At 47.8% G+C, this 22374-nt stretch overlaps 1 protein-coding gene across 3 annotated transcripts in view; it reads right to left on the bottom strand.

Annotated features, from left to right (window-relative positions):
* The window catches only part of EHMT1 (euchromatic histone lysine methyltransferase 1), a 113639-nt gene that overhangs the window by 70377 nt on the left and 20888 nt on the right, over positions 1 to 22374 (bottom strand). The window contains exon 1 of one of the 3 annotated variants that reach the window (XM_082067657.1): positions 1528 to 1645. The exons of 1 other annotated variant lie outside the window; for it this stretch is intronic. Coding sequence is in view for 1 of the 2 variants with exons in the window: in XM_082067655.1 (XP_081923781.1) it covers positions 1528 to 1533 (6 nt within the window). In the remaining variant the exon portion in view is untranslated. Of the gene's footprint in view, positions 1 to 1527; positions 1646 to 22374 lie in introns of those variants that run through there. One more of the 3 variants, XM_082067655.1, reaches the window with a different exon arrangement.

Raw genomic sequence — 22374 nt, 5'->3', positions numbered from 1 at the left:
GAACACGGCCGCCATCTGAGCCAAAGAAAATCAAAACCTTCCCTTCCAGTGTGCGATTACAATGCCGTTTATTTTACAGAAACGCTTTTCTTTGTGCATTCATCCAACCATAAACAAGGCAGTGTCCACTAGAGTAAGACAAGTTCTGCGTGGCCAGCAGGCTGGGGCTCCAGCCTTCAGTGCAGGGCCTGGAAAAGCAACACCAGTGAGCAAACTGGTCACCAACCCCGTGCAGGGCTGACATTCCAAACCAGCTCACAAAACGCTGGGGAAGCAAGAAATGCAGAATCGGGCAATAAATAGACAAGTTGCTTTAGGTAATAAAGTGACTCATCATGCAGACTTGACCCAACAGTGTGACAGAGCAATAAAATAAAAATCTATGTTTTCCTCTTCACCAACACCCCCTGAACTGCACTATGAAAAGCAGCCGGAGTTGCCCTGAAGAAAGAGCCGGTCTACCTTCCTGCACACAGGCTAAAGATAGACCGTGATCACAGAGATTTCTGTTCATAAACACGATAACTTCGTAATACCAACCTATTCGCAATGCCCTAAGTTAGAGCAAACCTCCTGCCTTACCTTCACTTTAAGCCAGGCTCAAGCAAGCGTGGGCACCCACTGTGAGCCCGTCTGCAGGCTGTACCAGGGCTGGGACTCGCTGCCGACGTCCCCCCTGCTCCACACCAAGGCAGATCGTCCCTGCACCTCACTAATGCCAACATCAAGAGCCAATGTAAATGTTTTATTGGCACTTTCCCATGCAGCTTGCTTGTACAACAACTGGAGTCAATCAGCTCATGCAGCACAGAACCTGCTGGTGCTTACGCATTCCTTGTAAAAAGCTGCCAACTGCAACCCCAACCCAAAAGCCCAAAGAGCACAAATCATGGCGACCCCTTCCTTCCCCCAAGCCTGCTCGCCAATATGTTAAACCCCCCGCGAGAAGCACAGAAAATCTCTCAGCCAAAGGAATAAACATCTCTGTATTCCCTCCTCTCCTTGCCAGCTTGGAGGACCTGATGTGGCAAGGTTTGTTTGCAATCCTTGGAATGCAAAATAAGCCCGAAAAAAAGGGAGTTTGAGTTTTACATTCTTCCGCCCTCCCACAATGCCAGACGGGTCTAGATTTAAGCTGTGGAGCAGGCCTGCGCCCCTGCGAGCCTCCCCATTAATAATAATTAGCGACGGAGCGCGCAGCCCACGATCACATGCCTTCCAATGTGAAGGCACAACCCAGCGCGTCCCTCGCTGCCAGCCCCTGCCTGCTGTCACTTCATGTCACCACACTAACATTAGACAGGTCCCCTTCTTTATATAGGTTCGCCGGTCGGTAAAGGTCAGTATTTTAAAAGCCCTCCCCGCTGATCCGCAGGAAGCGGTTTGAAGCCATCTCGTGTCAGTGGTTTAACTGCGCTGCTTTTGAATCAATTCCAAGAGTTTTTATACTTCATCCGGTCTCCTCGCTCCTTCCCCAGCCCGGGGGGGACACGGGAAGGGGGTTTAGTTGTATTTGTTTTGCCCTACCTCCATCCCGTCTGCTGGGTCCTTCCAGATCCTGACTCCAGGCCTATCCCTGCTCCAGCCACAAATCCATCTCACCCGATGGGTGCAGCCTCCACCCCGGAGCATGCTCAGTGCTGATCTTCAGCCATTTCAGAGCTTTAATGAAATGTAGGCATAAGGAAGTGTCATTAGCAAAAAAAAAAAAAAGAAACAAAGAAAAAAAATAAAAGGTGCAGGATTTATCCCGATCTGGCCAACCGTCCTGTTTCCATCCTCCAGCACAGAGGTGAAGCTCTGGCTGCAGGGATCGCAGGCGTTTGTAGGCTGCAAGCATCTGGGTTTAGAACAAAAGCAAGGAAAATCCTGTCTCGGGCAAGCCCTGTGCAAAGAGGAGCATTTCCTACTGACACTCCAACCAGCAGATTTTTCAACCCTAGGCCTTCCACACTTTACAATATTTTCATGAAATGCCATTAATATGATTTCTTTCTTTCCCCCCCGCAACGGGTTTCAATGAGGCTTTCAGCTCGCAATGCAAACAGTGCTTCCCATCCATCTTAAAGCTAAACCTACCCCAATCTACCTTCTATCGCCTTGAAGGTTATTTTAACTCCATGTTAAAAAGCAGGAGGAAAAGACACAACAGTACCACGCACTTCTTGCTACGTTTTCCTAAAGAATTTTAAGAGAGGTTTGTTTTTCATTAGTCAGCCCTGAATTTACTCCATCATTACCTTGTCTCCTCAATGCAATGTCAAGGAAGAATTAACACAGGGTTCTTTTAATCCTTTCAGGTTTTCCAAACAACAGCATATACATAGACACACAACACTGAAGTCTACGGGGGGTTTTCAGTGCTGGAGGTGACAGCCCCACACCCTGTGAGAAATTGGCATGTGGAACTTGTCTGCTCCTTAAAAATCTTCTATTTCCCTATATATTCTTTGTATATCCCCTACGGATCCCCACAAGCTCACAGAGTCACCCTGGAAAGCAAAGGGAGTCGCTGCAGAAATAAAGCTGGCAGGCCACGGCAAAAATTGGCTGTTTAATCCCACCAAAGTTTGAATGTACATCTACCCTATTCCTCGTGTTGGGCCCGAGCCAAAAACCATCTCTGAGCGTTCAAATCCGTCAATTGTGTGTGCGCTGGGCCGAGCGACGCTCGTTTCCCCTGCACGCATGGCTGATATTCCTGCCATGTATGTAGAGTGGCTGCTTCGGCGCTGGAGTTTTGATTCTTCACAGGAAGGTTAAAAAAATACCAAAAAAGCAGGTACTTTATCAACAGAGCATTTCGGAAGAAAAGGGGCTGACAGGTGAATGCCAAAACAGCTTTTTCCTTGAAATGAACTTACAAGGTAATCACAAAAATACACAGAGACTTTCTGCAAAATGCAGTAAGTCAAGATTGTCATCAGGCCGCAGCACGTTCATGATGCACAATGCAAACCACTCATCACGTTGTGTTCTCATCTCCTCCCTGATAAATTCAGCCCAGTCCTGCCCATCGGGCTGCAGCATTTCAGCAGATTATTTGGGATAGTATTCTCCCTTGACTTCCAAACGGGAAGCGCCAAGTGCTGGCGAGTTGCGTTTTGCTGAAATATTTTTAGAGCACAAAACATTTGGTAAAGCGACCCAGGATAAACCAGAATCGTTTGGCAGGGAGAGCGTGTGCTGAGCTCTGCTCAACCTCTGGCTCAGCTGAGGGCCTCACGGCAGCCCCGGGAGCGGTGCCGCTTGTCCCCGGCTGTCCCTTCTCCAGGGACATTCCCATTCGCAGGACACAATTCTCTCCATGCCGCATTAGCCAACGCTGCGGTGTCGCCCAGCGATTTAATTAAGCACAGATTGGTAAACCCTGCCGACAACTTCTATTCTTGTCCTCTCTCTTGCCTTTAAATCGGAGGTAGTTTAAAAATACTGTTCAGCCCATGTAATCCCGAGGCATGTCTGCTGAATCTAGCGCTGTTTGCATCCAGCACAGCTCAAGCATGTCAAGTTTGTTTCCTTGGAAACAAAGACCAATTTGCAAGCGTTGCTTTCTTTCCCTTTTTTTTTTTTAAATGTAACGAAGACATACCTGCAGCCCTTGTTAATACAAAGGAATTAAAGCTGCTTCGCTTACCAACAAGGTTCATGAGAGAATTATTAATGCATTTCGCTAATGAACAATTGGCTTGCTGCACTAAGGGAAAACCACAGTTCATCGCTATTTAAAAATCCCTTTTTCCCACAATAGACACACACTGGAGGCATGGTATTTATATTGTTTCCTTGGGGACAGGTAGGGAAAAGCAGCAAAACCGGAGTCATTTGCTTACCCTGGGTACATACACTGGTTCCAGTGGAGGAGCAACCTAAGAGGGGAAATCCTCTATTGCTCCAACCACATCCCTCTAAAAGATACGCTCGTACAGCTCAAAACACACCTGCTTTCAATGCAGACTGAACAGTCAACACAAGCTTAATAAAAAAGAAAGCGATAACATCCTCTAGATACGCTTTGTCAGTTTTAAGCCCCGCTTTTTCCCATCGAGGGCACGCGTTAGGGCTTAAGCGGGAAGCCGGCCTTTCTGTGCAGCCGTAGCTCCCCTCCTGGAGCTTGCTCACATCAAAGGCAGTAAATCCTCCGGCGAAGACACACACAACCTCTCTGCTCAGGCAAGAAAGAGGAGGGAGGGCAAAAAGTGTCAGAGCAGAGTTATCCGCAGCTGCATCTGCAGTTTCAGGTCCTTCCACCCTCCAGAGCCTTTGTCGGGAATGACAAGAGCTCAGCACCTTGCAAAAACCTGTCGGATGTGGCGGAAAACGGACACACGTGAGAACAGCAAATAAAACTGTGGCTCCTTAAACATGCCCCACTGGAGGCTGACGCGGCACAGGGTTCGCTTCCCAAGACACTCAGGTTGCAATCCGTCCTTGAGGAGATGACCCACATCCAAGGGACCACAGTCCCAAGCTTCCCTTGTTCCTATTGGCATCACCACGTTAGAAAACACCAAGGGAGCTGCAGGAACAGAAGCTGACAGGAGCAAGAAAAGCCTCTTTGATCCACATACAGGACAAAGCCTCGTGATTCCTTATCACTGGAGAATCCCAGAGCCATTGTTAAGTGAGAACTCGGGATGCTTCACACCTCCCCAAGTCACGACTTGGACTCCAACATCCCAGATACTCCAAAGAGGTTCAGAGCCTGCAAATGCCACTTGTCTGTGCTCATAGCAGGACCAGTGCAGTCACCTGGAGGGTAAACGGTACAAAATAAAAGCACCAAAAAAAACCCCCAAACCCTGCAAATGCCGGAGGGTCTCACCCTAGAGCTTGAAAAATTAATCTCTTTTCAATACAGACTTTTCCAATGTGGCTGAAGAGCATTTAACCGCACTAAAGCAGATTGCCATTCCTGCTGCAATCCTGGAAGCAAACCCCCCAGCCTACACCCGCAGAAGTGTGCACCCTATAGACAGGTAAGGCGTATATTATAATTACTGACTTTCGTCCCAACCAACGTCACGGTCTTAAGGAGTTTTGGCCATTGTGAATTCTGGGGGATAAGCAAGGAAAATAATCTAATTCTTCTCGATCAAAAGCGAAGTATATACTGAAAAAAAAGCACCGAAACATCAGCATGTAAGAAAGAACCAAACAGATGTATTGCGATTTGCTTAAATGCATCGCAACAATAAAAATTCCTACTATTTTTTTATAAAGCAATTTATACTAAGAGATGGGGCTAGTAGACAATATTAATGTCTTCATTTTACAGATGGGAAAACTGAGGTTTGGAGAATTAACTGCCAAAAATTTCTGGAGCGGCCGTTCACAAACACGAGGAGCACGACGGAGACCTGGATGTGAAGTCATGTTCTAGGGCTGAGTTCCTGAGTCACCCCGGCCGGCCAAGGTGGGGCAGCCAAGAATGTGTCGGGACGGCCCGTTCGGGACGAATCGGCTGCGAATCTCAGGGACGTCTGAGCACTTTATGCTCCCTTGAAAAGAAATCTCATCCTCCTTTATTCAAAAACAACCAAAGAATAAAACCCCAAAACGTGTCAGTGTGCATAACAAACATATCAGTGTTTTCTCCATCTGTATAACAAGCCCTGGAACATGTTTTTGGAGGGGAGGAGAAACTTGCAATCACTAAGGAGCTTTTCACAGCCATCGCCAAGTTTGAAAGCAGGCGGATGCCACGGGGGTCAATCCGTGACACCAGGACACAGTCCAGACTCACGCAAGAAATCTGTCGCATCTGAATCGACCAAAGGGAACAACAAATTCAGAGAAGTTACTTAGAAATATTTTGCCGGATAAGTGGCTGCAAGTCAAAGCCCCTGGGGCAAGGGCAATGAGCTCAGTGACTGGTTGAATGCATTAAACACCTGGCAAACTCTGAGGTGAAAATATTGTGTCGAAACAGAAGGAAATGAGGAGGGAGGGTTGAGATGACACCACTTACTAATAAATTCAGCTATTGCTGCTCTTCCCTTTCTGTTCCCCCTCCAGCCCGGCTGCCCGCAGGTATCACAAGCACAAAGATCCTGCAGATTTCTGAACACAGATTTCAAGTTGCGATGATAGTCAGGGGATTTATTTTAATGCCCAAATCATTAAACCATCCTATTTGCTTGGGTTCCCAGAGCTACGCTGATCCAGACTTGCTCTATTACGGAGGCCAAATGGTACTAAGAGCTCAAGTGGAAGACTCACCAGCTCATGAAAGCTCTGTAGAAAAATAACCAACAGATTTCAAATCAAGAGTCGCACGCTGAATCTGAGCGGCCAGTTCTTCAACCCTACATTTCCTAGGAACGTAGACAAACCACACGAGATGTGAATGGTCGGTACACTTGGAAATTAAGCGCTGGTTTCACATCACAAATTAAACTCGTCTTTCCAAACTCTCCCTTGCACCCCGTGTATAATACCCACGTACTTGCCTTGCAAGGAGGCGTAGTGCTTAATTTTGTTAACATTTTAAACAGAAAAAAGAAGAAAAGACCATTTGCACTATTTTTACTATACAAGGAACAGGAAAGGGCTTCGCCCTTCCAGACTGTCCCTCCTGATGCTGATCTCCTGAATTCAAATGTGCATCAAAAGCATCATGGAGCTTTGGAAGCTTCTCCTCTGCTCTCAAAGCAGAAGGGACTGGTTTTGCTTGAGTAATATCACCAAAAATTAAAATAAAAGTTCATACACAATAGGAAAAAGATAGAGAAATACAATCATGAGTATTTTTCTCTTGTGATAGGAAGCCAAACGCCGGCCTTCAGCAGCCGCTTGATCACTCTTGGGCTTCAATTAAATAAACCAAGGACTGCTGAAATCAGCTTCCTTTCCTTGAGCAGTTTCATCAGACATTGGCTTGGTAGCGGAAAGCTCTGGAGTTTCACATGAAACTTATTAGCGGCTGGATCACCCCTGTCACCGGCTTCAAAACCCAGAGCAGAGCATCGCAGCCCGTTCCCGTGTGCCTTTGATTAACGACTCCCGCTGCACTTGGGGAACCGACTCTCTGCGTTGTTTTCATGCACGAGCCAAGAAAGAAAAGAACAGCCAGCCGGGCAGAATATGGCCCTCCAAGAAAGATTTCCAGGATTCCCTGCTAGTCAGCAGCTGACAGTCTCCAGGCAGATGCTGTCAGCCAAGGGAGGGTGTTGTTACCATGGCAGGTTCACAGAATCCCAGAATGTCAGGGGTTGAAGGGCCCTGGAAAGCTCATCCAGTGCAATCCCCCATGGAGCAGGAACACCCAGATGAGGTTACACAGGAAGGTGTCCAGGCGGGTTGGAATGTCTGCACAGAAGGAGACTCCACAACCCCCCTGGGCAGCCTGGGCCAGGCTCTGCCACCCTCACCAGGAACAAGTTGCTTCTCAAATTTAAGTGGAACCTCCTGTGTTCCAGTTTGAACCCATTACCCCTTGTCCTGTCCCTGGTTGTCACCAGAAGAGCCTGGCTCCATCCTCCTGACACTCCCCCTTTCCATATTGATCCCCAGGAATGAGTCCCCCCTCAGTGTCCTCTTGTCCAGCTCCAGAGCCCCAGCTCCCTCAGCCTTTCCTCACACGGGAGATGCTCCACTCCCTTCAGCATCTTGGTGGCTGCGCTGGACTCTCTCCCGCAGTTCCCTGTCCTGCTGGAACTGAGGGGCACAGTCTGCAGGATGATCCTTCCCCAGCCGGGCGAGAGGCGAGCGAAGAGCTGCCGCATTATTGGGCAAACATCACTTGGCTTCTTTTATCGCCTCCTTGGCACGTTCAGCTCTCGTGAGAGAGCAACATCCGTGTGGTTTTGAACTGGCAATGCACCTGGGAGCTGCAGGGACCGGGTTTGCTCCTGACACCCGCCCTGCTAAACAGGCCCCGCTGAAACGCACGGGACTGCTTCAGAATAAACAGTACCCTTGGTTCGGTCCAAAGCCAAAACCCCGAGAGGAAGCAAAATCCTTTGCAAACTTTTGCATGCACCATTCTTGCATTCAAGAATCACATGCAAGAATGCAGGCAATGCAAGAATTGCATGCAAGAACGGTACCCTGCACCATTCTTGAGTTCACGATATAATCTCAGCCCAGGCAGGACAGACTTTAGGCAAGGTCCTGAGCCTGCACAAGAGGGACCTTCCCAGGCAGCACCGAGCAGCCAGCCCTGGAGACGTGTCCTGTCTTCTCCTCGCCAGATGGGCTGTACAGCATCAGCAGACACCCGGTACAAACACAAATCCTTCTAAGCCTGGGCTGCAAGTAGACGATATTCTCATCCTAGCAGCAGGATTGCTCCGTGGTGCTTTTTCCTCCCCTTTTAAGAAAGGGGGAGGGAAAGGCCCACTCAGATCAGGATAATAATGACATTAGCCCAGATGGTTGGAATGGGAGCATCCCTTGGGTACTGCCAGCATCACAGGAATCATTCTGATATTCCCCTTCCCTGACATGCCTCAGATGTTGGTGTGAACACCTGCAAGGGTGGATCTTTACAGGTCAATATGCTGTGAGATACCTGGAACGACAGTATTTCTTTTTCCTATGTTCTTCTTTAGAAGGAACAGTGTAAAGGATCAGCTGTAAAGCAACCCAAAATGCCTGTCATTTCAAAGCCCTGTATATCCCACTGCTCATCTAAATATGCCCCATTTCCACGGAGACTGAATGGGTGTCGTAAATCAAAGTTTAACTTTAAACTATCAAAACACAAAAGGCTGCACCCATTGCAATGCACCAGCAAAGAGAAGAAGGAAGAGAAATATGTTTCATAAGTAACACAAGTACATAGACATTTTCCTGCAGTGTATGGTTCCTACACACCAGTCTAAATAAATGCAAGTCTCATGTGTTTATACAGCGCAACTAACTCTGCTGGTAACCGGGACCTGTTGGGATCTAACTGATGGAAGGAGGACACGCAGGTGTACGGCAAGTAACCGAGTCCAGTAATTTGAGGGGTTCTTATCCATTTATTTTTACCAGGTTCTTATACCCCATTTCCAATCCCTGTAACACTGCCCCATGCTCATCATTAACTTCTCCTTCAGAGTCTGTGCTGATGCTGCCATCACTTTGTTCTCAGGAGCTCCATCGCAGCAATGCAGCTGTGTTGGTTTGCACAGCTGTGTTACAACAAGCTCCTTGCAGACTTCAGGTCAACTGCACCAGAAGTTTTGTCAGGTACATACAATGCACTTTTGGAGGTGAAAGCCCAACTTCTCCGTAAGAAGAAAACTCCACCAAGCAAACACCTTTCAGACTTGCTATGTCTATCAGTGCCAATTAATTTCTTTCTCTCCGTGTAATAGCTAATTAAATGGAGGAACTATCTGTCTTTATTGCAAAAGCCAACACATGTTTATATTAAAAGGGATACCTGACAGGAGGGTTAAAACTATATCACCTTGCCTTTGCTAGTAACTATACATAGGACAAAACTGCAAATAAACTAGCTATAAAGGTTAAAAAATTCCATGTTTTGTGTTCTCTGGGCTGCAGTGCTGAAACGGGCATCTGTGCTGCTGCCAACACGGCGCTTTGGGCATCGCAAGACTGTGCCACAACGGTAAGACAGGCGGGAATTCTATGCGGTATTCTATGAATGGAAACGTGCCTTACACGATTTCTTCATCCATTAGGCAGGTACGGCTGCGCTCGCTTCCTTCTCCTCTCAACCACTCATGGGTTTGGTGGGAGACCTCCAAACCCAGGCGGTTCTCAGCCCTCTCCTGGGCAGTGGAAGCGGAGACCCTCTGAGATGTTCCCGTGGAGAACCGAGGGGCTGGTCCTGCCCATTCATCACTCCATCATTATTTGGAGCTTGGGGGACATTTTTGTCTCACTTTGCAGCCACGGGCATTAAGGACAATTAAAGCAAATATTCTGCAGCCTGCTGTGAGACATCAGCACTTGCCACCCAGCCCCTCATTTTCTTGCCCATCCTCACCTTCCTACCCACGTATCCAGGTGTCTTTGCTTTAACTCTGCATTGGGATCTTGTTTATTTCTGTTGGCCGTTGTTCCCATGTGCCCAATCCCTTGTGCTTCACCATCCATGCCAGTTTTCCTCTTCTATTTCAAACGCTCTGCCTCTGTTTTTAATTCCTGTGTTTTGCTTCTCCTCTGTTTCTCATTTATTCTCTCCATTCCACTTCTGTCTTTCTAATCCTTTCTTAGCGTCCTCTCGGGGCACGTTCTAAAACAAAGATCCTGCTGCTGCTCAACCTCGAGGTCGAGGCATCAACGAGGCTCCACTGCTTTATTCTGCACACTCTGAAAATGAATGAACTGGCATGGAAACAACCAAACCCCAAAAACCCTCCCAAGGTCCCTGCACTGGTCTCAAAACCCAAAGATACTCACACACTCCAGTGACCCTACAGACAGGAAGGTGCTGCTGCCATAGGAACGGTCTCTTGTATTGTAATATAACCTAAGGATAAATCTAAATAACATTCCCCATTAACGCCTGACCAATGAAAAGTGAGAATGTGTAGAACTCTGAACATATATGTGCACACATTCACATACGTGGAAATACAAATAAGAGTCTTCTTGCTTCTCTGTCCTTTATTTAAGATTCTTCTGCAAGCTTGGCCTACCTTCTCCTGCCCAGCTAATGATAGCGCTGTATTACATACATAATGGTTCCTATCTGAAAACTTAGCTCTTAAACAGCTGCCTCATCCCAATGAACTGTTAAGCAAGTATTAGTGCAGTGAAAATATGAAGCCGGCCCAAAAACAAAGCTCAGCCTTTGCCATGTATCGCAGCCTCGACTCTACAAGCTTCGAGGCACTTTGCTCCAAGTTAGAAACATATTTTAATAATATGAAAAAAAAAAATTAAAAACAGCTTAAATAAATTAAGCACCTGCTCTAAGTTAATTTGTGTACAGGGACCCTACAGCGAAGCTGACAGAGCCCAGAGAGGGACAACGGGATGAACGGTCAAACAAGGAAGCAATGATGGTGCCATCAGACCTTGGACCCTCCGCATGGGCACAACATGAGCCAAAAGAAGGGGTGACGCTGATTATGTTCTGACTCTTGAGCTCTGCCTCCCCTCCCCAGCAAGCCCGGTTGCTTTTCAGAGGACATTTACAGCAACGACCTCCATTCCATTACGCCTCCTATTTTCACTTGCTTTCTTCCATCACGAATCATTAATAATCCCCATTTATCATCATATAGCTATTATTCTTTAAATTAAAATAACAGAGGAAATTGCACTGAAGCTTCGGGGTTTGTTGTTTGTTTGCTTAAAAAAAAAGTCAAACTATCCCACAGAAAAGTACTAAAGAGGAAAAGAGAAAAAGTAAAGCATGGTTGAATTTTGAGCCCACCAACCTTTTGCACAACAAAGAGGCACCAATGCTATCAAGTCACACACAGGTACCGGCAACAATCCTGCTTTGTACCACTTCCCAGCTAGGGGCTCATTTTAATACAACACAAGCTGCCACGCAATTAAAAAGGCCCCAAAACAAAAGGCTGTAGAAAAATCTGCTAATATACCTGTCTGCCCTCATTTTTAACCTTAAACAAGGCTGCTTTTGCAATGTGTCATGTTTAAAAATACACAGTCCCCGCCACCCCATTAAAATCCCACCCAGTAGTGACATTTTTTCCATACTCTATATGTTACGGACGTGTCCCAAGGCACCGCTGGCTGCGAGCGGCATTTCACGGCTCCTTTAGCATCCACTCCCACGTTCACGGTAGCAAAGCCCTTCCTCTAAAGCAGGGAAAAAAAAGGGGGCTGCCTTTTAACAATTAACAATGGGGGGAAAATAATAATAATAAATAATACTTGGCCGGACAAAGCGCCTTTGCAGTCCATGGCCTCACCTGCAGAGAGGGAGCACCCAGCTGCTGGGAGCCCTGCGGAGCACAGCTGGACCGCCAGATAAACCACCCGGGACACAACCTGCTGAGCTGTGCTGCCATTGGCATGCAGAGGCATTGTGTTCAAGGTAATCTTTGGGAAACCCCAACGGAGTGAAGAATCAGCAGTAAAAAACCCTCATGGAAAGCCTAGCGTGATGCACGCTCTTGGCCATGCTGGTTTTTCATAGCATCACAGAATCATTTTGGTTGTAATAGACCCTCAAGATCATCAAGTCCAACCATAACCCACCCCTGGCACTGCCCCATGTCCTGAGAACCTCATGTCCGTCTGTCCAACCCTCCAGGGATGGTGACTCCAGCACTGCCCTGGGCAGCCTGTTCCAATGCCCCACAGCCCTTTGGGGAAGAAATTGTTCCCCAGATCCAACCTCAACCTCCCCTGGCGCAACTTGAGGCCGTTTCCTCTGCTCCTGGCGCTTGTTCCTGGGGAGCAGAGCCCGACCCCCCCTGGCTCCAAGCTCCTTTCAGGCAGTTCAGAGATCAGAAGGTCTCCCCTCAGCTCCTGTTCTCCAGCTGAACCCCCCAGGTCCCTCAGCCGCTCCCATCACACTTGTGCTCCAGCCCCTCACCAGCTCCATTCCCTTCTCTCAACCCGCTCCAGCACCTCAAGGGTTGTCATGAGTGGCCCAAAACTGACCCCAGGATTCAAGATTCCAGGATTCCAGAGGCCTACATGGGCACATCCACGTGCTCCGCACCCCGGGAGCTCAATGGGAGCAGCATCTTCCCAACACATTCCGGCTCCATCCCATCGCCAACACGAATCAAGGAGAGCAGGGACAGTTTTTAAAGCGCTCTTGATTATTCCTCAGAATAAAATTAAAAAAAAAAAAAAAAATTCATGGAGCGATTAAAATATGCAAACATTTTGCTTGGTGTTCCGACTGCCACATTTAATATCTCAAACAACATCCAGGCCAATATTGTTGCTTAATTTAACATAACTGGATCCCGAATGCATTTCTAACAGATTAAACCACAGAAATATCCACATGTTTTAATGAGAATTTGGCACTACCCAGAGCCAAACAGACTTCAGCAGTATTTTTGGACTAAAAATTCTCTCAGAAGAAAGCCCACTGGTGATGGATCCGCATCCCCTACATTTCCAGCTTTTTCGGATTTAAGTGCAAATTGAAAAACCTAAATATTTAGCACCATTACAATTCGAGCAACATCTGGATGATTTTCTTGGCCTCGTAAAAGATCTGAGCCAGCTTTGCAGCGGCTTGGCCCATGTTGCTGGGGCAGAACGGCTCCTTTTCCATTTGCACGCTTCGCTCCGATTCGGTAGTTTCTATGCCAACATGCATTTGTAAATGTTCAAAAAGCACATTTAGAAGTGGACAGAGAAGGAAGATTTGAAATGTGATAAAGATTTTCATTTGTTTGGGGATTTTGTGGCTGTCCCGTGAGATATAAATGATCCATTCCTCATTTCTTTCTGAGCCCCGCAAACCTCAAAAAGGCCAAAGAAGCAGCATCTCAGCCCTGGCAACTCCGCCACCTGCTCCAAAACACAGTGGTGACTCAGAAAGAGGAAAGTTTGTTCAGTCGATCTGATGTTTAAAAATATATATACGCACATGTAGTCACATAAATATATATCACAGAATCCCAGAATGTCAGGGGTTGAAAGCTCATCCAGTGCAATCCCCCCATGGAGCAGGAACACCCAGATGAGGTTACACAGGAAGGTGTCCAGGCGGGTTGGAATGTCTGCACAGAAGGAGACTCCACAACCTCCCTGGGCAGCCTGGGCCAGGCTCTGCCACCCTCACCAGGAAGAAGTTGCTTCTCAAATTTAAATGGAACCTCCTGTGTTCCAGTTTGAACCCATTGCCCCTTGTCCTGTCACTGGTTGTCACCCAGAGGAGCCTGGCTCCATCCTCCTGACGCTCACCCTTTCCATCTTGATCCCCAGGAATGAGTCCCCCCTCAGTCTCCTCTTGTCCAGCTCCAGAGCCCCAGCTCCCTCAGCCTTTCCTCACACGGGAGATGCTCCACTCCCTGCAGCATCTTGGTGGCTGCGCTGGACTCTCTGCAGCAGTTCCCTGTCCTGCTGGAACTGAGGGGCCACAACTGGACACAATATTCCAGGTGTGGTCTCACCAGGGTTATATATATATATATATATATATGTATATATATATATATATATATATATATATATATATATCACTGCAGCTCTCTCTCCAGACAAAGAATCAATAGCAAACGTCTATCGGTGCCTGTTCAGACAAAAGCTCTGTGGGGGAAGCAACAAATGGGCGATGAGCCCTCCCCACGTTCCCCAGCCCAACCCCAATGGGCTGAGGAAACTCGGAGCGAATGTCCGTGTCCAACCGCTCCCGCGGGCTGCGGATCCCGGGAAAAGTCCACAGAGACCAGCGGCTACTGCTGAACCGCCACTCGAAATCCAGCAGTTTGATTTTGAACCAGGTTTTTTGGAAGCGGCGCCACCTCGTTCCCCCAGCCCAGACCTCACAGATGGCTCTAATTTTATAGTTAACACTCGTGCTCGGCGCTGTGACATTGTAGGTGCGCAGAGATAAAGAAAACCACAACCACAAAATAGCCAAACAAAACATTCAGAACAAACAATGCTACTGATCTGACAAAAATCAGAAAAAAAAAATATATATATATATTTTTTTACACAGGTGAAGCCTCCTAGACGTGTGGTCATTGCAAATTCCACTTCCACCCCAAGCTCATATGTGGGACCTTGTGATGCCTTTGGAGGTGCCACCTCAGGAACACCAGCTTGTCGTGAAGGTGCCCAGCAGCAAAACCAGTCAGCCCAGTCCGCTTGGCAGCGAGGACCGTGGAAACAAGCCGTCCCCACCCAAAGGCAGGACAAGGTGCTGCTCAGCACCAGAAGGGTAGAATCATAGAATCACAGAATCATTTTAGTTGGAAAAGACCCTCGAGATCATTGAGTCCAACCATAACCCACCCCTGGCACTTCCCCATGTCCTGAGAACCTCATGTCCGTCTGTCCAACCCTCCAGGGATGGTGACTCCAGCACTGCCCTGGGCAGCCTGTTCCAATGCCCCACAGCCCTTTGGGGAAGAAATTGTTCCCCACATCCAACCTCAGCCTCCCCTGGCACAACCTGGGGCCACCTCCTCTCCTCACCATCACCGGCTTCGCAGAATTTTCTTGTCCTTGAGCTCCAGATGAAGGAAGACCAGAACATACAGTGGTAGTGTCGGCACTGAACAGTCATTTACAGGCTCATCGCTAATGACGGAAATCTGTCAGCCCCTTCAATCCACATGTAACATGTAACCTGATGTGCTGGGAGGGGAGAGGAAGGAACTGCTGATGCTGTGCAATAATCAATCCTAACCACAGACCAAGAGAAAACACTCTTGAGGCCTAGAATATGATAAAATTCTCTTACTTCAGCTAGACAGGAGATAAAGGAAGACTGGATGCCCTTTGTAAAGCAAAACGTGTGATGTGCTGCTGTTGTGGCAGGACAGCGGCTCCTTCCTCCCTGCACGACCACAGCTGGTGCAGCGCAGCAGAAAACCGATTTCATCAGCAACCCCGGATTTGTTTTCCCAAGCGGGGATCAGGATGAGATCCAGGAAGGGCAAAAACTCCCTCAGGGAACAGGAGACAAAAGGACACGACAATCAGTACAGTGGTGGCGACTACAAACAAAATTATTCATTTTCCAAAGCAGCGTTGCCTCACGGGACGAGTAACCGCCCCCAGCTAACTAACACGGTTACTCCTGCAAAGAGCCACCGGAAGATCAGGAGAAAAGGCTACGGCTGTAAAACTCGTCTCATTTGAAATGGCCTGTAGGTCACTGTCTTGCACCCGAATGTCGGGAGCACGAGGAAGGTGCCTTGCAAAACAGCCCAGCTCCTACGCTCTAGTGTTCCTTGCCAAAATTTCACCACCTTTGGCCTTTCAAAAGCCCTCCAGGCAACCAGCACGGAGCTGCTTCACACAAGACTCTGCGTGATTGATAAATTCAGCTTTCTCCCTCTGCATCACGCATCCGCTGCCTACAGTGCGGGGCCATAACTGCTGTAAATTATAATATTGTCACCTACTTCAATGAACCGTATGGGTTAGGACCAGCAGGAAATACAGCTCCATCTGTGATTTAAAGGACCAAGCCTAAAATACCGAAATCGACAGCAGCTTTTGACAGACAGGAGGTGGCCACCTGAGTACTCTCTGCCTGGGGTAACCCCTTCCACGCTACGCACAACAAGCAAGAAACAGCAATCCATACCAGTACAGAATGAACAAAATTGGGTGGGTCTCTGTCACAGCCTACGTCCACACACCCCCAGACTTCTGCACTCTCCTATTAAAAGTAGGGAGAGTGATTTGAAAACAATCTTTGGCAAAATCTACGTCTGTCGGGAGTCACGTTAATGAATTCCCCTGCCAGGTTTCTGGTGTTTAACAGAAAACAAAAGAGTGCTGTATGCACGGCACAGCAGGGGAGACCCAAGTCACGCACCTGGATTTATATTCCCTAAGCTCACACTAACTAGGACAGAGTCCTCCACCGGGTACTGCGCTCCCCTGGATTTGGGTGCTATTGAGATTCCTCCACTGCTCTTCCCCCTGAGACAGCAGCACAAAACTGGCTGTAACGGCAACAGGTGATCACACGTGCAGTTCAGCTAGTGGAAACACCCGGGGGCCGCGCGTCCTTTGTGCCGAGCCCTCTCCCACCGGGTCCCTTATGGGATTAGTGCAGCAGCCAAGAAAGACAAATTACTATTAGCTGGACTAAGTGCTACGGACAGATCATGAAAATGAATTAACTCCTACCCTTCTCTCTTCCATGAGGGATTACACGCCGCTGCTTTGGAGCAATTTTACATAAGGGAAGGGGGAAACGTAGCACAAATATGAGGAATTTATTGCCGTGCGGTTTCTTGTGTTGAAACACAGCACTGAAACTATCCCCAGCGCCTCCGGTCATGCTGTGAGATGAAGAAAGAGCCAGGGGCACAGCCAGGTGTGGTGCCAGCACCTCTTCCCCAAACACAGCGCAGACGAACTCCCCTGTGCCCGGGAGCCCACACCTGGATGTGCAACATGGACGGGGACGTGGATGACGGGGCCACAAACCCTCTTCGTTACACAAGACTCCCGTGTTTAACACATTGTGCTTTTCCTCTTCGCCTGCCCTCACCATAATCCCCCATCAGACGTCAGGCCAGCCCCAGCTCCAAGATTTTCTGTATTTCCCAAAGCGTACTGGAATCAAACTGGAAAGCAAAGTGGCAGCAGATTCACCGCTGCCCTGACGCTGGTCTGGATCTGGAGCGGTGCTGCTGATTGACACCACCAGCATCCTCAGCTACCCAAAGGTCCCCAACACCCCGCCTGCTATAAAAAATACATGTGTTAGCTGATAAAATATGAAACTCCCTTCGTCAACCAACGCACCCGCAGAAGCTCTGAGATTCATCACTGAATGGTACATCACTCCTGAGCCTTTTAAGGAAGCACGCCGGCATTTTCCCAAATTAATCAGGTAACTTCTTTTTGTTTTTCAGCCAGACAAAGTTAAAAAGAACCAAGAGCCGGGAAGGTGTCGGTGAAAAGCTCTTGCAAGGGAAAATCTTGCACCATCACCGTGTGAGGAAGCAAGTCCTTGTCCATCCCCCGGCACTGAAACGCAGCAAAGCCACTTCCCCAGCAAAGAGCACAACGAGGCCCAAGGACACCGCTCCTCATTAATGCTGCATAATTTTAATGCTTCAATTGCAGGCAGTCCATATTGCTGGCAAAATCCTACAGAAGACTTGCACTATCTACCACAGCAGGCTTGACCCCATGTTTTCATTTTCAAACTCATAATCCTACAGAACACAGAGCAAATAGCGCTCTCTGGGGCTGCTTGAATACCACCCTATTAAAATACAAACGCGTTCCTACAGTAGCTCGATGATTTTCAACATTCACCATCTTTTCATTTCAGGTTTTAAGTGCTTTGCCTGGTAACTGTCTGAAGGGCAAATCATGATGGAAATGGGAAGACAATTAATTTTCCTTTATTCTGGAAGAGAGGATTATTGGAATAAATAAAATTATCAGCTTAGACAAAAGCGCCATTCACAACTTATGAGAAACAGAGGACTTTTTTTTATTATTTCATTTTTTTCTTTCCAAAGAAAATATTTTCTTGGATTGCGTTTCCAAGGCAAGCGCCGAAGTTTCAGAGTTAAATAACTTTGGACTGCTCGCTCACAAGTGACTCCCTATATGCCATCAACAGGAGGGACGCTGCCACTCTTAGAGCCACTTCATTTATTTAATATACCAAATATACCCCCCCAAAAAACAAAGAAAAAAGATACAGAGGTTACCTGCCAATTGTTTTTTGTACAGAGGTAAATCTGCAGCAGCCCAGGTGAAATGCAGGAAAAGTGTCAGGGAGTAAGAGCAGCCACAGCAGCAGGTCCCCCCATCCAGTAATTCCACATGGAGTCTGCCGAGATTAACGGGATTTATCTGGACTTCAAGCACACGTAGAAGATACTGGAACCGGTTTCAAAATCAAGCAAAGGGAGGTTACATGCTAATGCTTGCTGATAAATGGCAAGGAGAAGAGCGACTGTCTAATCGATGCACAAGATGTTCAGCATCATGCTTAATATGGTTAAAGGAGTATCTGATATGCGGCGACATGCATGTATACATACATACGTGAATTAAGCTAAAGGTAAAGCATTTAACTCCCCAACCCCAGTGGGAGAAGTGAACAAGAGGAAAAGGAGAGCCTTCAATTCAGATTAGCAACAGCTGAGGTTATTATTTACTGCGAAAATTTGGGGATATCTTGGTAAGAACTGCACAGTTATTTCTGAAGGACTTCTCTAATAAGCAATGAGTTATAAAAATAGTATGAAAGCCGTGGTTCAAGGTTGCTACAGCCTCGAAAAAGAAATAGAGATAATTGATGGAGGCACAGATTCCCCAGAACACTGAGGACTGTAAAAGTACTGAGAAATCAAACTGATGATGTGGAAAATAAAATGAGATTAAGAATGATCAGGTTAGCAGGGGTTCCTGAAGGAGCAGAAGCGGGAGAAGGCAGACCTGTAGTTTGCAGTGGATTATTAAGGCTAGGGATGGATAATTCCTGCCGTTGGCATCGTGTCCCAGACAGGCCAGTTCCCGAGCGCCCCACGCCCCTCCCGGGCATGGCGCTGGGTCCTGCACCACGGAGCCACGTGGTTAAACCAGCTCATAAATCTGAGCCTGGTTCCAGGATCCAGCACCAGGAAACCCAGAGCTCAGAGCTGCTCCCTTTGCTTTCTGCAGCAGCGGCTCCGCAGCCTCCAGGTGCACCCCCAGAAAGAGCTGCAGCACCTACCAGCGCCTCATCCTCCCAGCAGGAACAGCCACCTCTGTTTGCTTCTCTAGCTGCAAATCACTGTGGCAGCAAGTAGGTCACAGACTAGATGGCGCTTGAAGAAACACCTGCAGTTCATTTCCCCCGCTCTGTTCTATTCCATTTTTCACCTGCAGGTCTTTAAAGCAGCGTTTTTCTTCCATCCTCCCTTCCACCACAGACCACACGTTCCCAAGCATAACATACCACATCGCATTGCTCCTCTAACACTCAGAAGCCCAAACATTTGTCCTCCACACTGATCAAATCATTAAACCTCATCCAGCACGGGAATGTAGTTAGTCTAATAATTTCACAGGCAGGTTAAAAAAATGCAGCTCCTTCTTCTGTGCCTGTAACTTCACTTATTAATCCTCGGGGAGAAGGGGGTAGGGAGTCCCCTTTGCCAGCTGGTGGAGGAAATTCAGCCATAAACTGGATTTCAAAATGACCAGGAGAGCAGCAGATTCAAGTGGATCTCAGTAAGGCACAAAGGTGGAGAAACATTACAGAAAACCCTTCCATGCAACTTAACAGAGGAAAAGGATTCATCAAAGCAAAAAATTACAAGGCTTATATCATAATGTCTGGTTTGAAAGTCATTGCCAATTGACTAAAGGTTGGTTGAAGCAGTGAGAAGGGAGAGAAGCAAAGACAGCAGGCTTTGAAGTGGTCATTATTTGATTATTAAAGACTGGGAGTTGGGTGCAATATATTACCCAGTACAGTAACTTTATCCTCCCTGCGATTGCTGGGGTTGCATAAGGTTTCTTTAGATACACCTGTAAGATTCAGTTGCATTTTGTCCTTTCTGTTTTCAATATAGCCCCTGGCTGCTGTGATACCAAAGAGGGGAGCAAGTCCCAAATTCAGGTTTCAGTTCCTCCGCTGAACAAAGTTATGGCAATGGAAAAAGACACAGAACTGGCCGTACGGGCAGAATTTTTCACAGGAATCTGAAAAGCCTCTAAATTCAAACATGAATCCTCCCAAAAGGCCCAAGTTACCCATCCCATCAAAGCACCCAGGAGTCCCCCGCGCTGCATCCCCTGCACACACCACACGGCCTGTCCGCACTGACACCACGAGCAGGGACAGTTCAACTGGCTGTGACACGATGCACTTTGTAACAAAGAACTTGAAATCCTCAAGTTAACTCAAGTTCTTCCACTTATGCTAAGATTTTATTCTGGACCCGTTCCATTCCAGCAGGCCGGAGCTGCCCGGGCTGAAGGCCCAACCTCGGCTGGGTCTGCCCGTACCGAGGGCACGAGGTGCCCCCTCCATGGGATCTGCTGAGTCCAAGGACACATCCACAACGCTGAAACCAAACAAACTAAATTTGGATGTAGCTATTTTTTCCTTCCAGATCTATCAGTTGCAGGGCTTGCTGGAGAATGGGGAAGCAGCCATGGGCTGAGGCTCTCGCCAAAGCTGCTCCGATGCGGAGTCCCCAGGCCCAAGGCCTGGTAAGGCTGAAGCACCATTCTCTCCACAGCCACTGAAAATGACTAATTTCCCCCATTTTTCCCTAAAACAACAGAAGGAGGGCTTTACTCTGGCTTTGAGCCAAAAGGCATGGATGGCACTAAGGAAACAGTGTCACCTTTGTCCTTTTGTGGAGCTTTTCCCCCATTTTCTGGTGCCAAGGTGCCCACCCTGGTACTGGAGACCAAAGGAAAACATTTAAAGCTGGTCCAAACCACTTTAGGGATGAAGTTGATTCCCTTTCGCAGTGAGGCTGCAACAGAGGATGAGATGACAGATCAGGGTCCCTAAAGTCACCCTCTGCAAAAGGAAACCGGTGACAACCTGCACTGCCAGGACAGGCACCTTGTTCCAGCACACAGAGCAGTCCTGGGGCCACGGCACCTCTGGTCCTGCACTGGTAAAGCAGCCCCCACCTACACACTTTAGGTTAAAGACGTATTTTTGTTACACCATGACCAGCAATCAATGTTCAGGTTTATTTTAACTTCCTTGCTTTCACCCTGGCTTGTCAAAAAAAACTGTTTCTCAGCCCTTCAAGCAGATTCGCTTTAACCAGAATTTAATTATTTTCCTCTGAACTGAAAAGCCCGTGTCGTGGTGACAGACAGATCGCTGGCATGAGATAAAAATCCAAGCCAGAAAATACTCATCCCCCATCGAGAAACACGCAGCACCGCTGGGTCCCAACAGAACCACGCTCCTCCAAGACGAGGAGCCTTTGTTCTTACAGTTTCCAAACCAGTGTTCTGAAAACAATGCCCCTCCCCATATAGATCTATATTGCTGTATCTCTATCATTTTCCTTATACCCATCAAAATGAAGATATAATTAACCCATCCTCAATAGAAATTACAATGATTTTGAAGCAGCAAGAAACAATCTATTTGCATTTGGTGGCTAATTATTCCCCCTACGCACACAACCATCAATGTTCCCTAAACCCATCCACAGAACAGACAATCTGTGCCAGCCAGGGCTTCTGGAAAGGAGGGGAAAAAGAGGGACTAAGCAAAAACAACCTCAGCATCAGGGTCGCAAAAATTTCTCCAAATATGCAGCATCTCAAGCTCAGCCAAGTCTGATAGAACTGATAGACCTGCCCTCCTGAACCCACCCGACAGCGTCACCATCCACCCGCGCACCGCACGCGAGCCGACAGCTACCACGGGGCCAATCCAGTGGGAGCCACTGACATCGGCAAAATTACTGAACTATTATTCCCTTCTTCACGCCGCTCCAAAGAAATACAAAGCCACTTTCCAACACGCAACATCACAAACGAGATCCTGCTGCCGTTGGACACGAATCCAAGCCCAGGTAGCAGCAGGACTAATGTCCCGGCCGTGCAACACACGAGTTTGCAGTGGCATAGACAGAGTTGCGTCTATTATTAACCCCTCCTCGCAGGAGGAAGGGTGTGCCCTTCTTCCACTCGTGCACAGTCCTGGAGACTTGCTGAGGAGCCACCTCTAACAATTCGAGGGGAGTGAACTATTCCCATTAGGTATAACACTCCAAACGATGCCCTTCTCGCCCCCCCAAGCCAGGTGAGTTTTGCTGACGGTTCACCCCCATTTCCTCATCA

This window comes from Streptopelia decaocto (genome assembly GCF_964273445.1).
Source record: "Streptopelia decaocto genome assembly, chromosome: 17".
NCBI lineage: Eukaryota > Metazoa > Chordata > Aves > Columbiformes > Columbidae > Streptopelia > Streptopelia decaocto.
Note: the sequence above shows the minus strand (reverse complement) of the source record. Positions and strands in the feature narration are given on the sequence as shown.